Source organism: Vipera berus (assembly GCF_964194415.1).
Source record: "Vipera berus genome assembly, chromosome: 2".
Classification (NCBI taxonomy): Eukaryota; Metazoa; Chordata; class Lepidosauria; order Squamata; family Viperidae; genus Vipera; species Vipera berus.
Window position 1 is genome coordinate 152,745,715 of NC_138203.1, and position 18,148 is coordinate 152,763,862.

At 43.1% G+C, this 18,148-nt stretch overlaps 1 protein-coding gene across 2 annotated transcripts; it reads right to left on the reverse strand.

Annotated features, from left to right (window-relative positions):
• Nucleotides 1–889: 889 nt before the first annotated feature.
• MYL6 (myosin light chain 6) lies at nucleotides 890–13,496 on the reverse strand. 2 transcript variants are annotated; one of them, XM_081316658.1, is made up of 7 exons: nucleotides 13,284–13,496; nucleotides 12,916–12,943; nucleotides 7,885–8,028; nucleotides 6,788–6,961; nucleotides 6,495–6,572; nucleotides 5,540–5,579; nucleotides 890–1,196 (listed from the first exon to the last, which is right to left on the reverse strand). In XM_081316658.1, the coding sequence occupies exons 1-6, from the start codon at nucleotides 13,284–13,286 to the stop codon at nucleotides 5,551–5,553; spliced, it is 456 nt and encodes a 151-aa protein (XP_081172784.1). In that variant the 5' UTR covers nucleotides 13,287–13,496; the 3' UTR covers nucleotides 890–1,196; nucleotides 5,540–5,550. The 2 variants fall into 2 exon arrangements, with proteins under 2 accessions (XP_081172784.1, XP_081172783.1); XM_081316657.1 differs by lacking the exon at nucleotides 5,540–5,579 and having other exon boundaries at nucleotides 13,284–13,495.
• Between the last annotated feature and the right edge of the window lie 4,652 nt (nucleotides 13,497–18,148).

Here is an 18,148-nt window from a genome sequence, read left to right on the forward strand (position 1 = left end):
CTGTCTCCCACTTGACATAGGCTCCTGTGGTGCTAGCTGGATCTCACTGCTGATTCAGAGTGAGAATCCATGTCAGAAATAGTTTCTGATTTGCTCTAATGAAGGGATCGCGGAATTGAGTTGGCAGCCTTTCATAAGAGGTGGTGAGTATGGCAAAGGGGTAGGAAAACTGTGACTGGTTTCTCCTTTCTCATTGAACTCCCTCCTCTCAGCAGGCACCGCTTCCTGTTCAGTATGCTCCAGCGCTCTTGCCTTTATTTGGTCCTGGGTGCTGTTAAGAGGTGCTACTAGCTCCCTCGTTCAGCCACAAATATCTTCTTTCACTTCCTTTTTAAGAAAGACGAAGCCATCCAGCTTGGACAACCGAGCCTAGTGTATGAAAGGGGCATCAATTAAATGCCAGATATTCCTTACGCTAACATAGCCTATGTTAAGGCAGCTTGTGCAACTGAGCCCAGCATTTCTGTTGCTAAGTGAGACATTTAGTGAGTTTCGCCCCATTTTGCCACCTTTCTTGCCACAGTTAAGTGAATCACTGCAGTTCTTAAGTTAGTAACACAGTTGTTAAGTGAATCTGGCTTCCTCATTGACTTTGCTTGTGAGGAGGTTGCAAAAGGCGATCACGGGACCCTGAGAGACTGCAATTGTCCTAAATAGTAGTTGCCAGGCATCTTGAATTTTGTTCACGTGGCCACGAGGATGCTGTGACAGTCATTAAGTGTGAAAAACGGTCATAAGTCATTTTTTTCAGCGGTGTTGTAACTCTGAACGGTCACTAAATTAACTGTTGTAAGTCGAGGACTTATCTGTACTCCTCTTTGCAACCAAATGAACCCCTGTTAACTCTGATGCTTTTCCACCCACCCAAAAGGACAAAACTCACGCAAGATAGTTCCAGAACAGTTTATTAAAGCAACTGGGAGGGAGGGAGAGTCAGCCACACACACTTCTCAAGTGATGCAATACAAGCCAGGCAGCCTGGGGTTTGCTGTTACTCTGGAGCACCCTTCTTATAGGTCGTTCTTTTCTCCCGTAACTGTCCAAGAACTAAACCGAGAGGCCGGAGAGGAGGGAACCCAAAGCAGTTTTATACATAGATAAAAAGGCACAATCATGTGATGGATAAACTGGAGGAAGGTTTCGGAGAAGAAGCTATAGAGGTGATCTTCAGCCGCTGAGGACCATCCGCACCAACTCTGCAGAGAGAGAGAAGAAGACAGACTCTGTGAGACTCCACCATTTAGTCCACATGGGGCCAGATTAATCCTACCAGGGGAGAAAGAAATGGGACCTGCCAGAACATGGGATTTAGAACTGGCCAGAGACTGCAGTGTTACATTTTTAAACAACAGATCATTGCTTCCTGTTAACTGCCCAAAGCCAGGCTCCTTGTGAATGAACCGTTTGGTAGAGAGGTATTCCTGAGAAGCAGAACAGCCAAAGATCCCTCTTGCAGGTTGGGCTTGTAGGAGACGTGACAATATTCTAATGACGTAACATTCTTTGAAAAGATATCGCCTTTGGGTCCCCCAAAAGACTGACCAACAAAAAGAATGCTTTTCCTCCCCAGGAGAGTCCAGTTTGAAATCTGTATCTTGCCAGTAACGCAGATGAGGAGGGCAACATATCCCCTTCCCTGCACTGAGATATAGGTAGTCCTCAACTTACAACCACAACTGAGCCCGTCATTTATGCTGTTAAGCGAGAAAATCGTTAAGTGAGTTTTGTGCCATTTTACGATCTCTTCCTGCCAGATTTGTTAAGTGAATCACTGAAGCTGTTCAATTGGTAACCCGGTTGTTAAGTGAATCCGGCTTCCCCACTGACTTTGCTTGCCAGAAGGTCGCAAAAGTGTGACCCTGGGACGCCGCAACGGTCATAAACAAGAATCAGCTGTCAAGCATCCAAACGTAAATCACATAACCATGGGGACACTGCAATAGTCATCAGTGTGAAAAAAAGGGTCACAAGTTACTTTTTTCACGGCTGTCGTAACTTCGAACAGTCATTAAACGAACTGTTGTAAGTCGAGGACTACCTGCACTGGGGCTCTACCTATAAACTGTGTAGGTTTCCCCCCCACCCGGCAACCCGTTTAATCACAGCACCGCCGCCACCACCACCAATCCCCCAGATCTGAAACTAAAGCAACGAAGTAAGAAGACAACACGGGCAGAAGAGATTACAGCCGTTTCTATTGCTATATGCCAGGCATTAGGATTCTGGAGCTCATCCTAGGAAGGTAATCTGCTTCTGGCAGAGAGGAAGAGTAGATGGAGAGGCACTCAGCTACAGCAGAGGAGGACTCAGCTTTCTTGCTGAGCCTACCTAGGAAGAAAGCGGGCAGGGGAGGAAAAAAATGAAGGCAGGCAGGCAGCAGCTACAGCACAGGACTATAAAGAAAGACTGTCCACATAACCTTCAGCTGAGGTGGCGGATGGCAGCCGAAAAAGCTGGAGGGCTGCCAATCCAATTTTACTATATAATCCACACAGCCATCCTGGGCAGGTTCCTACATTCCCCCTGCTTCCAAATAACAGGAGGAAACGTAGAGAGCTACTCGATTCTCACAACCAATCCAAGTTCAGGGCAATTTTAAATTTGTACGAGCGTGTGTACATGCTCACACACACACACACACACACAGATACTGGCATCTTGAATATATGTTTTGTTTCCTAGTAGGAAAGATACTCAGCCCCTTCCTACTGCTCACTTATATATACTCCTGTGCCAGATCCACCCTCACTCCTACCCCTTTTTACAGCCTGTGGAATATCCGGCCTCATCTGCCAAGAATACCCTCACCAGGAGAAAAAGCTACACTGTCAGATAAATCTGAATGTTTCACTAGTTGTATAATGAATTCCCAAATAATCTCCCCCCCACACACACACACACACCTCCAATGCACTCCTATTTATACAGACCCATCACTTAGAACAGGGATCCCCAACACATGGGCCGTGACCCAGCACTGGGCCGCGGCTCGTCTGGAACCAGGCCACAGGAGTGGCAGGCAACTGCATGCACAACTCAACTTGTGTGTGCATGAGTGCTCACCAGCTACTCGCATGGATACATCCCCTCCCCCATCAGTCCAAAAAGCCGGAAAGGTTGGGGAATGCTGACTTAGAGGCATGGAGGACATGGCCTGGCTGTCACGCCAACGAGAATGCAGACCGAGTATGGTTGCCCTGGCTCACACAATGCCTTCCGCTTAACTTTGGGTGCCTTCATACATCAATGTTTTGTCTTCATGTTCTACATTACAATTAGGGCAGAGTGAAACTTATTCAAGGAGAGAGTAAGATTTGGAAGACGTATTGCTTGACTGTCAGGAAAAACAACAACCCTAAAGCTTTAAAGGTTAGCATTTTGGAGTTTCTGATGCCGGTTGGGAAAAACTAGCATGGATTTGCATATGTGGGAAAACCCAGTGGTACCTGCCCATATGCCAGATTTGAAATCGGAAACAGACTGAAATACTTCTGTGACCCTAACCCAGCAGAGATTCCTTTAAGAGCAGCTCTGGGTCTTAGGTGTGTAGCATACATACACATAAAATTTCACAAGCCCCAAGCAAAAGAATTACAGAAAAGCCAAGCCTTGCTTGCTAAATTCACTCTTTGGTGAGATGGAGAAGAGAAGAAAAATTGAAGGAGGCTCCCCCACTCTGTGGGCCTTTAAATGTGTTGTTTTTCAAGGCCCAAATTTTTCAGCCCAACACTGAGAAATGTTGAGGGTTGAACGCCAACATACCTGGGAGGTACCACATTGTGGCAGGCTGATTTAAAGCCATAATTATAGTTAGTCCGGAGAAAAAAAACAGAAGGAAGTGGTGATGCAAAGGGAAGGAAGGGGAAGCAGGACTGTGCTTTTCAGATTCCTATAACGCCACTGAATAGGGGAACAAAGTCTTCTTCTGCTGACTCAAAAACCGAACCTCCTGAGCTTAAATTTATAGGAGGGTCAAATTCGATAGGACAGGAGAAGAACCTTTTTAACAGCATGCTGAATCAACAGTGGCATCAATTACATATAGAAGAGGCGTGCCATTTTTTTTCCAGATATGACGTGGCTTTTGAGAGGCATGATGGACAGGCACACTCCACAACATAGGCACAGCCTACAAACAAATAGCCGGGGCCTTTCCCCAACCTCTATTCGATTAACTTTACAAATATAATGAAATGCAGTTTGTGCAATAGTTCCCCAGGAGCCAAGCCAACTTTGGCTAACTGGAAACCGAACTACAGGTTAGGTTTGAGACTAAAATTTCTGTCGCTAAGCAACATAGTTGTTAAGTGAGTTTTGCCCCATTTTATGACCTTTCCTGTCACAACTTGCTAAGTGAATCATTGCAGTTGCTGATTTAGTAATGTGGCGGTTAAGTGAATCTGGCTTCCCCGTCGACTTTGCTTGCCAGAAGCTCGCAAAAGGTCATCAACATGACCCCAGGACCCTGCAACCGTCATAAATATGAACCAGTTGCCAAGTGTCCAAATTTTGATCATGTGATCGTGGGGATGTTGCAACGGTCAAAAGTGTGAAAAAGAGTTACAAGTCACTTTTTTAAAGTGCTGTTGTAACTTCAAATGATCACTAAACGAGGACTACCTGTATTGGACACTCCGTAAGAGGCCCAGGGATTCAAAAAGGCACCCCAGAAGAAGGCAATGGCAAGCTATTGATGGAGATGTCTTCACTAAATCTGCAATTCAATTTTATTTATCTTAAAAGTTCTAATTCAACAGCAGTGTTCGGAAGAGCTCTGGGGCCCGTGTTTAAACCGCCAGGAAGCTGCAGGGCATGAACTGAGGCGGCTATAGATTTCCTATATAGATCAATGGAGACAGTTGGACTAAATTATTTCTAAAGATCACAGCTTTGCAGTATCTCCCCTGAACCATCTTGAGAACTCTTAATGAATTGAAACCATTACGTTACCCCCACCCTCCAAATATTTAAAAGGCACTTCAAGGATATTAAGGATGTTCTAACATGGTCACCAATTACACGTTTGCTGGAGAGCAACCCATTTCTTCAGGCAGCTATCGGCTGAGGGTATCTTGGGAGCCACCACACAGAGGGAACCAGCTTATATGTATTAGAAGAGGAAGAGGATGGTACAGGACCTTTTATCACCTACAATGGCAGCTCAAGGCATACTGGATACCACCACCACCACCACCACCCCAAGCTCCAGGCCTTGAGCCCTTTTACCCTTCTAAAGATTAAACACTCTCTACCCTTAAGCTGCCACCGACAGTCTGAGGTTACACAGGCACAGTCTTGCTTTAACCCAGCCAGAGCTGCCTCATTTTCCTAGCCACCTTTGCTTAGGTTACACATAGTCAGCTACATGCAGAGACATGCTAGAAGTTGGGGAGAAATGGAGGAAGATGCTGAACAAGAGAAATTGGGAAAGGGAAAAAAAGTAGAGCACAAACATCTTCCTTTTTGGGGGGGGCAGCAAAAAAAGGGAGGCTGTTAAAAAAGAAAGAAAAAAAAAAGAATAGGTTTGGAGGAGGCGTACCCCATTTGAATTCACCCTGATAAGATGTGTCTCACAAATGCTGTAGAAAGGAAAAACATCAAAATTGATCAAGCAAATTAATAAAAACAGACACATGGAACAAAACACACACTACACATCACGAGGGACCACGGCCGTCTCTGCTGTACTTATTGTTCACAGTCAAATGCAGCAGACACAGCACAAGGTTACAGGGAGCTTTTGAGGCAAGGGAGTTATTTGTACACAAATAATAGCTTGACTCTCATATCAAGTTCTTCCCCCAGGTCACCCCTTCTTAACAAGCTAACGGTCTCAGATCACTTGGGTTCCGCACAGGATATGTAAACCCCCACAACACAAAGCAATGGAAGACTGGCATAGCACTGGCCCTTTGCTAATGTCATAGGCAAATATATTGTTTGAGAACACTACTGCTGAACCTTGGCAACTTTAAGACATGTGGACTTCATCTCCCAGAATTCCCCAGCCAGAAGGTAGGTTGAAGTCTACACACCTTAAAGGTTGAGAAACACTGTTCTAGACAGGTGTGGTTTTTTTTTCCAAGGAGACAAGTTAGCAGCACTGGCATGATTGGCAGCTCCTTCACGTGGTGACCAAAGACCACCTTCTCCATCTTGTTAAAGGAATGACAATCAGCTGCCCTCTACATCTTTTGGACCAAATTCCACCAGCTCCAACCAATATGACAAAAAGCAAGAAATGGGGGACAGGCATTCAAAAATACTTGAGCGCACCAGGTTGCCCACCGTCTCCCTGGACTTTACCTGAACTTCCCTCTATGTCAATAGGAAAGAAAAAGTGTATTTATACTCTGTGAGAAACTACACACATTGCAAAGCATTCCCAATCCCAGAGTTTTTCATCCAGCTCCCCAGAGCAGAGAGATATCAGGCCCTTTAGATCAAGAAAGGCAATTCAAGACCAAAAGCATGTTAAGATCCCTGGGCCTCACCTTCATAGTTGATGCAGCCATTACTATCTTCATGGCCAGCGACAAGCATCTCTACCTCTTCTTCTGTCATCTTCTCACCTGCAGAAAAAAAGACGAGTTTAGAAGTGGCTTGATATAGGTGGGGGTCATTTAACCAACACACAGCAGAAGTAGTAGTTTTAAACTCAATGAAGTAGAGCAACCAACACTCAGCGTGTTCAAGTTCCTTTTCTCGATCACCTCAAGGTGCGTTGAACTGACATCTCTCAGAATTCCTAGCAAGAACAGCTAGATGAAATACAGCACCATCTTACCTAGGGTGACAAGAACATGACGGATCTCTGCTCCCATAACTGTGCCGTTTCCCTCCTTGTCAAAAACCCTCAATCCTTCCACATAATCCTCAAAGCAGCCCTGATCCTTATTCTTGGCGATGGTTTGCATCATGGGCAAGAACTGTTCAAAACTCAGCGTTTTCATATTCATTTCTGAGGGCAGGGGAGAGAAATGAGACGTGTTAGAGACCATGAATAAGATCCTCCTTTATGAGGAACCCCAAATTACACCCTCAAATCTTAAATTACACCTTTTTTTAATTAGGATCTGGATTTATTCCTTCCTCAATACAATTTAAACTCTGCATTAAAAAATTAGTTTAAACAAGGTTGCAGATTTTGCTCATATTGCTAGCAATGGACTAAAAAAATGCCCTCTAAAAAGTAGGATCGAGTCTTAACATCAGGAAAACAAAGGTAATGACAACAGCTCCAGATGGTCATGAGACGTTTAAAATTGAATTAGTTCGACAATTTATCTTCCTGGGATCAAAAATTGTTCACAATGGCAGTTCTATTCCTGAAATCAAATGCAGGATAAACATAGGCTGCACTGCAATCAATCTGATTCCAAGAAAGCTTCCTGTTCCTCACAGATGTTCTTAAAAGATAACAGTGCTGGCTGGCTGTAATTGTGGCTATGTTTGGAAGCTCCCAAATGGCCAACTTTGGAAGATGGTCAAAGTAGGGGCTAGGGCAGTAGAGAGCACACTGGAGCACCAGGAAGAATGGCAGAAAATAAGGCCAGTGTGCCATGATATCTGCAGCCAATCCTTTGAGGATAACAAGGCTTCCAAAATCTGAGGCGCCTTGCCCCCAAAAGGATTCCTTCCCCTGCTTTATACTTGTAAAAGTTTTCCTGAACACATGGGCCAAGTCACTAGGTAAACCTCTACCAATACACTTTCAAGCACAATGCTTAGAAACATATTTTAAGATCAAAATTAGACTGTATCAAGCTGGCACGCCCAACCTGGCTCTAAGATCTACATCATCTGGATAAAAGGCAGCCTTTAAGAACGGGAGCACTTTCCTCCCTAGCTCCCTCCAACTGATACAGTAAAATGTGCGCTCACCGTCGCTCTTGGGATTCCCCAGAACTTTCATGACTTCGGCATTGGTGGGATTCTGGCCCAGGGCCCTCATCACATCTCCACACTGGCTGTACAGGATCTTCCCATCACCAGTTCGGTCAAAGAGCTGGAAAGCTTCCTTGAACTCTGCAGAAAGTCACAAGGAAAGAGCTAAGGCAAAATGAACATCTAAGCAAAGGAAAGAAAAAGAAAGGAGCGCTTTAGATAACTACTTCAATCCACAGAAACCAGCAGCTTACGGTCAGGAGTGATGTTTTTCGTCATTTTTTTATTCTCCTCCCCCCAAACATGCTAGAACTTGACATAGCTCACTTAACATCTTTAAAACTGTATCCCTTCTTTTGCAGTGAGCCCCACTGAACACAATGAGTCTTAGCTGCAAATCCACAAACCCTGGCTTACGCTCCAACTGTACACTATACTAGAGCTTGAAAATCTACTTGTGTAGTAGATGGAATGTTAAACAAAGATTGGAGATTGTCCAATTCCCTTTAAACACGAAACCCACTCTTAATCTCTGAGCTGCTCATTCTCTGCTTCACTTCCCATACAAAATTATTTTAAGGAGGCGGAGGAGGATGAAAGAGCTCTATATCCCATAGTTTATTCCTTGGAGCAAGACCAAGATAAAAATGGAGCAAGTGGTCAAATGCCTACACGGTCTCTGCTAACTGCAGCGTGCACTCCCTGAAAAATACAAGCGCTTTGCTAAATTAGATCAATTTCTACCTACTCCAGCGTTCTGTGCAAAAATCACACGGTATCCAAAGGAAATTGGCTAGCCGTTTCTGTTCTAGGGCCAGGATGAAAAACTGAGATAGATCCAACTGATTTACATGGCATTTTATGCAACTTGCTTTCCATGGTTGTAAAATCATGTGTAAATCTGGAACGTACATGTTTACCTGTGTGAAGGTAAAAGATAATTTGTGGATGGGCATTCCCATAGCAAATGGTCAAAATGGTAACAGTTCGTAATCTTAATTTTAACTGGGGTTTTATTTATGCAGGGACAAATATAATTTTTTTTAAATTTGTTTTTAAGTTTTGTATCTTGGTTTTTTAATCACCCTGTAAACCGCCCTGAGTCCTTCGGGAAAGGGCGGTATATAAATGTAATAAATAAAATAAATAAATAAAGCATCAGATCTGAACACGAGAAGCCCCAATTCTGTTTGTTTTCTATAACTCAGCAGTTACTTTTCACCAATGTGCTTGAGATTTTGGCCACATTATTACTAGTCTATTTGTTATGCTGACTGGGCCTGAAGGGCACTGTACTCTAAAATGATGCTGATCTTTGACCCTAATAAAGGTTTGACTGCTTACATTTCAAACATCTGGACTGATCCAACTTGGAGAAAGCTTTCTTAAGACTCTCCCAGTGTGCCTAGGCACCTAGACAGACTAGTATATGGACAATTGGGGGAGACATCAATGCTGCTTCTGCTTGTATTCCCAGTCCGAGCTTAATGTGTTTCAAATGCAGGCAAGAAGTGTTTTCTGATCATTCTTATTGGCATTTATAGGAATGCAATCTTCCCTACCGACTACTGCTTGTAAATACAGTTATACTGCCAACCCTTACCTCTATCAGATATGTCCAAAATGGGGAAAAAATGCTACCAGTGCATCCCCACACACACGTTTTTCATTTTTAAAAATGCAAAAAAGATGTTGTAAGGTCCAGATACAGGTAGTCCTCAACTTACAACAGCTCATTTAGTGACTGTTCAAAGTTACAACAGCACTGAAAAAAGAGATTATGCCCATTTTTCAGAGTTACGACCTTTGCAGCATCCCCATGATCAAAATTCAGATGCTTGGCAACTGATTCGTACTTATGACCGTTGCTGTGTTCTAAAGTCATGTGATCACCTTTTGCAATCTTCTGATAAGCAAAGCCAATGGGGAAGCCAGATTTACTTAACAACCAGGTTACTAACTTATCAACTACAGTGATTCACTTAACAACTGTGGCAAGAAAGGTCATAAAATGGGGCAAAACTCATTTAACAAACATCTCACTTAATAGAAATTTTGGGCTCAACTGTGGTTGTAAGTCGAGGACTACCTGTATTGTCAAGGAGTTGATTTTTAGCATACAGAAAGTCTTGCTCTCCAATTAATTTTGCATAGTGCTAAATTCCACAAATACTAATCTTTCTTTAAAATGTGGACAAATAAGGAATACAACTGTGTTAATAAATGTTTACTGGAAGAACTCTGGGAAGCATATACAGCCCTTCGCTAAGGGGATTTCCTTCACAGAAGTGGTATCCTTCACTGCTCCTTCTTAGGTCCAGTACGCTATTCTAACCACTCTGCCACACTGCCATTTGTTAGGAGTCAATAATCCAGAGAAAGTAGAATAGTAGCTGAAACACAGCAAAACAAGCATGACACAACACAAGACCAGGTAACAAAATCTGAGTGTTTCCTTCCCGTGCAAGATAACACTTAACAGACTACTTCCCCATTTCTATTTTCCACTTAAGAAAACTTAGCCATGGAGATGGGAAAATCCAGAATACTTTGCCAATTTCTTTTCCTGCAAGCAGAGATTTTTTTGGGGGGGGGATGAGTTTTAGCCAAAAAACTTTCTCAACATCTAAAAACTTGATGTTCAATTAGTACCCTTACAATAAGGCTAAAATGTCACTGCCTGCTGGAGTCTGATTCTTCTTCAAGCAGGATCTTGTTTCTCCAGACACTGAGATGAAGAAACAGAAGCCTTAAAGTAAAGCTATAAAAATTAAATGGTAGTTCGTAATCTTCAGGAGGCTTTCATGAGCAGTCTCTAGCTAGGACATGGATTCAGGCTCACAATTATGGTCATACAAACTAACGCAGCCCTCCTCACCTGTGTGACAATGCTAGCGGCTATTAATACATCAGATATCCTAGCTTATTTCTAGGAATCAGGCAGAGGGTATTTTCTAGATAAGATAGTTGGGGATTTTCTAGACAACTTCAACCTCTGCTGGCTGGGGAAACTAGAAGTTGAAGACTATAGAACTTAAAGTTGCCAAGGCTGAGCGACACAGATCTTGACCCATTAATTGAAGATGCCAGTTGAGCACAGGACCTTATAGTTGTGGACATGTCTCACTAAGTGACATTCTTCCCCTACAAAGCTTTTATACTTTTAAAACCACTAAATGTTATCCCCTCTTTTGTAAAGCAATTAACCAAGAGATCCAATAGCGAAGCTGCCAACATGGTTCTTAAGTTGCAGATAAAATGCACTAGCCATCTCTTTCTAAAAATTTAAAACTTTTTTAAAAAAACCTTTTTGCTGCCACAATATCAAAGGATTCTGAAGAAACCGATGCCTTCATTAAAGCAGTACATGCACAAAAAGCTTTTGTCATCTGCCCCCACCCCCCCACCCCCATGGACGCCTCTAGTTAATAGGAAGGCTAGTCTGGAAGAAACAAGTATTTAAGGGCGAATTCTACAGTGTACAACTGAAGTGAACTTGCTAATACATTTTTTTAAACCTAGACCTTCCATTTGAAGCTAATTTGGCTCAATCAAGAGCCCAATCAAGCAAGATAGTCTGAAAAATTACTGTTTAAGGAGTGGTGCTTTTTAATTAAAAACGGTGGGATTACTTTTAAGAAAAACAACGAATCCCTTCCCCCAAATATTTTGTGTTTCTGTGTTGACTGGTCTTGGATAGTTAACAACAGAATTAAATATATGAAAAACACCCCCCCATATTTAGATGAAATCAAATTTAATCCAAGATCAAGAAACCTTTGCTTCATTTGACAGCTGTGCTCTCAATAGGCTGATGCATAAAGTAGTATGCCGGCATCAAACAAAAACATCTGAGGGATCAGACTTTTCTGGACTGTCAAGACCTCTCTCCAAGCACTGTGGGCTGACCAGCCTCAACTTTGCACAGCTATTCATACTGAGAATCAGATTTATTTCAATCGGAACGTGAATAACCAACTGCAGGGTTGGTCAGCTGTGGTTGCTGTCCTTAAGACCTTGGAGTTTCAGCCTTGCAAAGGAATCCGTGTACAGAATGTATTAATGCGACAGCTGCCAACCCTTCCTGCTCCAAAATGAGTTTGTTGCCCATATAAGGAAACCAAACAGAGGCGGCTAACCCAGCGCCCATCTTCCATCCTTTGAAAGCACCTTCTCCCCCAAACGCAGAAAAAACTAGCTGTTCAAAAGTGCAAGGCGCGGGATCTCCCCAGCAGTAGCCAAACGCGCCTTGCAAAAACTCAGCAGCTTCTGTAGCCGCCCGAAGGGGGAAAGGCAAAGGCAAAGGCATCCGCCTTCTACAACTGCATGCCAGAGGATTAAGCCAGGATTGACCCTCCCGAGTATAGGGAACGCTTCCATAAAGCTAGCCCCACTCTGGTTCTCCCGGCCCAGCTTTCCAAGCAGAAATCCTAAGGTATCATTTGTCTAAGAAACAGAAAATGGAGGCCACTGGGCGCGTCCTTTCAAGCAGCCTTAACCAGGAAATACATCGTGCATGAGCCATGCAGGGAGGTTAAAAAAAACCAACCGCGATTCAGGTAGAAAGGCAGAGCCGGGCCGGGCCGGGCGTCCATCTGAAGTCAAGGGAATGAGAGTCGGGGAGGCAGAATCGCCGGTTCAAAGGGACTGAGAAAGAAACCCGGCCTACAATGCAGTTACACACAGGACCGCATAGAAGATTAGTCCGGATGCGTTAACATACGAGCAGAGGAATCGGTGTTAGGAACGCGGAGGGAGTTGCTTTTTCTCCTTAACTCACCATCGAGAAGCAATGATCAAGGGACTCGGGGTGGGAGTGGGGGAGAGGGGGGGGGAAAGGCTAGAAGAATCAAAGGAAGGAAAAAGAATCGTAAGCGCAAACAGGCCCCTAAAAGGCTTTTCACCCTTAGATTATCGGGGCGGGGAAGGGAAAAAGAAATGGTTCCCCCTCCCCACTACTCGCTCCCTTTATCCCTACCCTCCAGCTTCCAATAGCCGAAATGCGGGGAAGATAAAAAAAATACCTACCGGCGGTCTGATCTTCCGAGAAGTCACACTGCAAATCAAATCCGGAAAAAAGGCGTATTACTTGGGAGAAGAGGAAAAGGAGCCAGCCAATTTCTTTGCACAAAACTTTCCCCTTTCTGCCACCGCATTTCCCGCCCTGCTACCGGCTCGACGTCGGTTTCATTCTTCAACAAAGCGAGCCGGGATCCTACAACTCAAATCAGAATGAGAGCCGGAAGGGACTTTGGAGGTCTTCTAGTCCGACCCCCTGCTCGAGCAGGAGACCCTACATTCGGCAACCGCCCCTCGAATGGCCGCGTTAAGGAGACCGTCCTACAATCTTGGCCGGCCTCCACTTCGCAACTCAAGCCCGTTTGCAAAGCACTCACCATTGTTGCAAGCAGCTGAACGTCTCTCCGACCGCTCCCTTCCTTCCGCCCGGAATGTGTGCGAGCTCGGCCCGGGAGTGGCTCTTAAAGTCACCGCGCGGGTCTTCGCCCCCGATTGGCTGACGCCAAAAATGGAGGCGAGGAGGCGGTTCAAACGTTATGCTAAAAAGTTGCTTCTACTAGCCCACAGGTAGACAACCTCGGCTCTTTTATGACTCATGGACTTCAACTCCCAGAATTCCTGAGCCAGCCAAGCTGGCTCAGGAATTCTGGGAGTTGAAGTCCATGAGTCATAAAAGAGCCGAGGTTGCCTACCCCTGTACTAGCCGAAACGAGGAGGCGGGGCTTTCCCGCCCTTCTTTCTTACGTGAAGGAGAAAGAGAAATACGACTTTGGCCCACGGATGAGTTAGAATCTCGCGTGTCTTCATAGTGGCAGCTGAACGAGATTGTTGCATTGCACGTTGGGGATTGTAGTTTTTCCCCCCTTTAAAACAGAGGCGGGGAAGTATGGCCCCTTTATGACCTGTAATCGTCAACTCTCATGCTGGCTCAGGAATTCTGGGAGTTGAAGTCCACGAGTCAAAAAGGGGCCGTAGTCCCACAACCCTGTTTTAAAACGAGGCGGGGTGGGTGGGATTGACTCACATTGCTGAGTTTACTCAAATTAAATCATCAGATGCTTTTGCACAACACGGTGAAGAACCGTGATTTAGTCAATCAATCCCTTTTTCTGGCGTAGTACCTCTGGCTGAACCATGCATTTCTCAGCTGCGGTTGAAGAATACGCTGAGATAAAATGTGGCGAGCCAATTTATGATTCAGTGAGTCGTTCCAAAGCATCATTTCAAAATGCTTTTTGAGACTTATTTTAAAGGTACTGTATCTTGGTCGCAAAATTCCAGACAATTAATTACTGGTTGCAGAATGTAGAATTTTCTGTTTCTCTGTTCCCCACATAGTTTTGTTTGAAAATCACCAGGTTTATAATTCAATTTATAATTTAATATATCTAACAAGGGTCAGTTGGATGGATAAGATCTGGACCCATAAAAAAATTATAAACAACCTGCAATTAAAGGCAGTCAATGCTCTTTCCCTCAGTTCCGTTTCTTTTCTTAAAACATACTGTACCTTACTTCTTGAATGGGAAACCTGGCCCTTTCAAGCTGGTCTAACAATAGACAGGGATGCTGGCAACTGTATTTCAGGAGCAATTGCTAAATGCCACCATAGCAGCAGCATTTTGCTAGCATACTGATTCTCCACCCCCTCGTTCTGATGGCATACAAAAGGTGACTTGGTCTACCTACCAATTTTGGGGGGGGGAATACTCCTGCTGATCTCTGTGGTCTGGGATAGAGAATATAGGATCTGATAGACTGAGGCAGTTTTGGGTTAAGACAGGCCAAGGTCTGGCACTATCAGAGAGGTCTAAGAGTAACTATAGTAGCTGTGACGGAAACATCGTAGAAGTTGATGGAAAATGGAAGATTAGAGATGGAGGCTTTTGGAGTCCCTTTATATGGATTGACTGGCTGGGCTAGGAGAACTGCTGCTTGTTGCTACCTTATGGGTTACCTGTTTTTAAGGGTATTATGAATCAGCCTGTGTGGCAGGCCCAAAAACCAAGAATGACACTTGATGATTCTTCCAAGCTGAGTTCTTTATTGTTTCCACACCTGTAGACAGAATATTGCCAGACTAAGCACTCTATTATCTGCAGCTACCATATAATCTGAGAACTACTACAGAAGGGTTGTCTTTATCCTATTTCTCTCACAGAAAATATCTGGACTGAGCTAGCTCTTACTCCTATGGTATGCACACCCTCCATCCTAGGAATTCAGCCTACTATATTCCATCACTCGATGGCAGGCAGTGAAGGTCTGGAGTGTGAGATCCTGGATCAGTAGCACACTCAATTGGAATTTACTGGTTAGTCCCTAAGGTCAGCAGAATTACTAAATACAACAGAACTACCGTACTGAGGCAGGCCATAAGGAAAAATATAAATAATACATATGGATGCTGTAAGTCATAAATGTGAGGTAGGACACAACAGTGAGGCATAGAGAATAATGCATTTATTAGTTAGAAGAAGAAGAACAAGGAAATGGAAAATGTCAAACCACACATTCACCCCTGGGGCACCTTTGTTATAGCTGTCACAGAATTCAGTTACAGCTAACCACATGTCTCGCTTGTACCCAACCACAGACATAGCACAGGAAACTTAGATGCTAGCAAGGTGCCTGTGACCATTGTTAGAAACAAGGTTGCACAATATTTAGCTAGAATTTCGCACTGCAAAGGGGGGCTAGGGATGAGCTAGAAGGGGGCTTAGAATCCATGTAACCAATCAGAATTAATAATTTACATTTCCGTGTTCTGTGACTTTTGAAGACTATAAATGTACCTGCTTGTTTCCTGGAAAGTTGTTCAGACATTGCCTTTGCTTTCTAATCTGAACCTTTTGCGCGCAAAATAAAACAAACTTCTTTTGATTCCGAGGTCTGAGTCTCTTAATTCTGCAACAGTACAGAAGAAATTGAGGGGTTATGAGATCAGAACGTAAAAGTTGCATTGGGGTGATCTTTTTGATGAGACAGATGGGTAGGAAGATCTTCATCTAAGTGAGTATGGATCAGGGAGGGGGCTACTCTCCCCAGATTATTTATTGAAAGATTGGAAGAAAATAAAGAGTATAAATGACCTTCTAAAGTGGGGAGGCTATCATGAATGGTTTGCCTGACTGTTGGCTTCTGTCTAACCTGTCAATATGTGAAGTGGTAATTGAAATTATGGAGGGTTTTTTGTTGTTATTTGGTGGCTATAATTTTCACTTTGTTGGCCTTATGGAATTATTAGTTTTTGTGTTGAGTGTACTGCTGTATTGGAAATGGAGTCTAGAAGATGCTGTTTCTCAGTTCCTGCTTCTACCTTGTAGAATAACTTCTTTTAGAATTAAAATTTGCCCCACCGCTTCTAATGTTACAAAAGCTATTGAAAACAGATTTTTTTTCTAAAAAGCATTTGACCAAACTATTTATTATCATCATGGGTTTTTTTTATTTTGAATTATTTACACTGATTTTATTGTTGTTATTTGGTTTTGTTATGATTTATCATTAGCACTATAATTTATCCTTGTACTGTTATAAACCTGATTAGCCGTTTGTTTTAATTTCTTTATATCTACCACAGTCCTTTTGTTATCGTTTTGTTGATTACTTGTGAACAACATGAATCCATATAGATTCAACAGTACTACTGTATATGTACTGTAAGTATTCAGAAACCATTATGTACACAAAGATTCCCCCTGTGCTATCTCCTTCTCTTGCTTTCGCACTCCTTTACCTGACATGCAATAGAGACCATTCTAGCCAATTCTGATTTTGGAATATTTATATCAGCCTTTTGAAGTAGACCACATCAGGAAACACACTCCACAGGAAGATCAGAACTATGCTTTTTGAAATTGGCTATAACAGAAGGTTGTAAATCTGATTGTGTTGTCCTGTCCTGCCTCTTATATCCCTGGGAGTTGGACAAGAGCCAACCCATACTTAGTACAGATAGTCCTCAACATACAACTGTAATTGAGCATGCCCATTATGGTTATACATTGTGACTGTCATAAAGCAGGTCATCCATGTGACTGACCCAATTATATGACCTTTTTTGTGATGCTCATAAAGTGATCTGTACTGTAATTGAGTGAACGCCACAGTTATTAAGCAAACCATTTGTTCATTATGGAGTGGTTTTGCTGAAAACTGCTAGTAAGTAAATGCTGGTTTGGGGCAAAAATGTCATAAAATCCATTCATGGGACTGCAGGGCAGTCACAAACGGCCATTTATTTATAAAATTTATTGGCCTCCCATCTTACTTCAGGGTAACTCTGGGCAGTTCATAGTCATAAAATATAATAAATGTACAAAGCTAAAAGACATAAATAAATGCAGACTGGTTGCCAAGCCCCTGAAATATGGTCATGTGACTGCAGGTGTTGGGATGGTCATCAAAACTTCAGAACTGAGTTGTAGGTATCTTGGGGTGATACACCGTAACTTTGAACGGTTGCTAAGTGATACTACCTGTATCTCCTTTCCCAGGACTTAAGGAATACTTCTGCCCTCTTTGTTTACATACCGGTAATTTCTGAATGCTTGCTTCAAGGCCTTCTTTCTGAGTCTCTTTAATCGTAAGTGACACATTGTAACACACTATTTTTATACACACAGACTTCGAAGATGGATATTGCGGTTAGGACTACCAGATCTGCATTGCAAAAATAGAGGCAGCCATAAGAAAGTTTAATTACCGACATCATCTAGTGACTTTTATAACCTAGTAGCCATAGAATAGGCAATTAAATATAGCCATTGTGTATATAATAATTAATCTTTATTCCCTAGAATTCTGAAAGCCAAGCAACATGTTAGGTTTACAAAGACAAATCAGAAAATCATTGGCTGCTTTTTCCAGGTAAAAGCAATTTGGGAAAAGGGGTAGTGAGAGTGGGGGAAAGATTGTTCCCTTCAGACATATATAGATATAAAAACATCTCTTACTGATTTTCTACAGAGTTTACAATGGGGGGGGGGAAGACATGATATGGACGATTTAGATTTTAGGGTCACTCTATCCCTCCTCTCTGTGCTTGGAGATCTGGAGGTCAAAATTGAACTTGAACTTCCAAGTGCCTCTTTTGGGTTTGAGCAGACACCTAAATTCCCCATAGCTAATAGAAAGTGCAAAATATGATTAAGAAGTTCTGCCTTAGTAACATTTTGTCCCAATGGGTTTGGGTTTTAACATAACCTAGCTATTTAAATAATCTGTGGCTACTTTATTG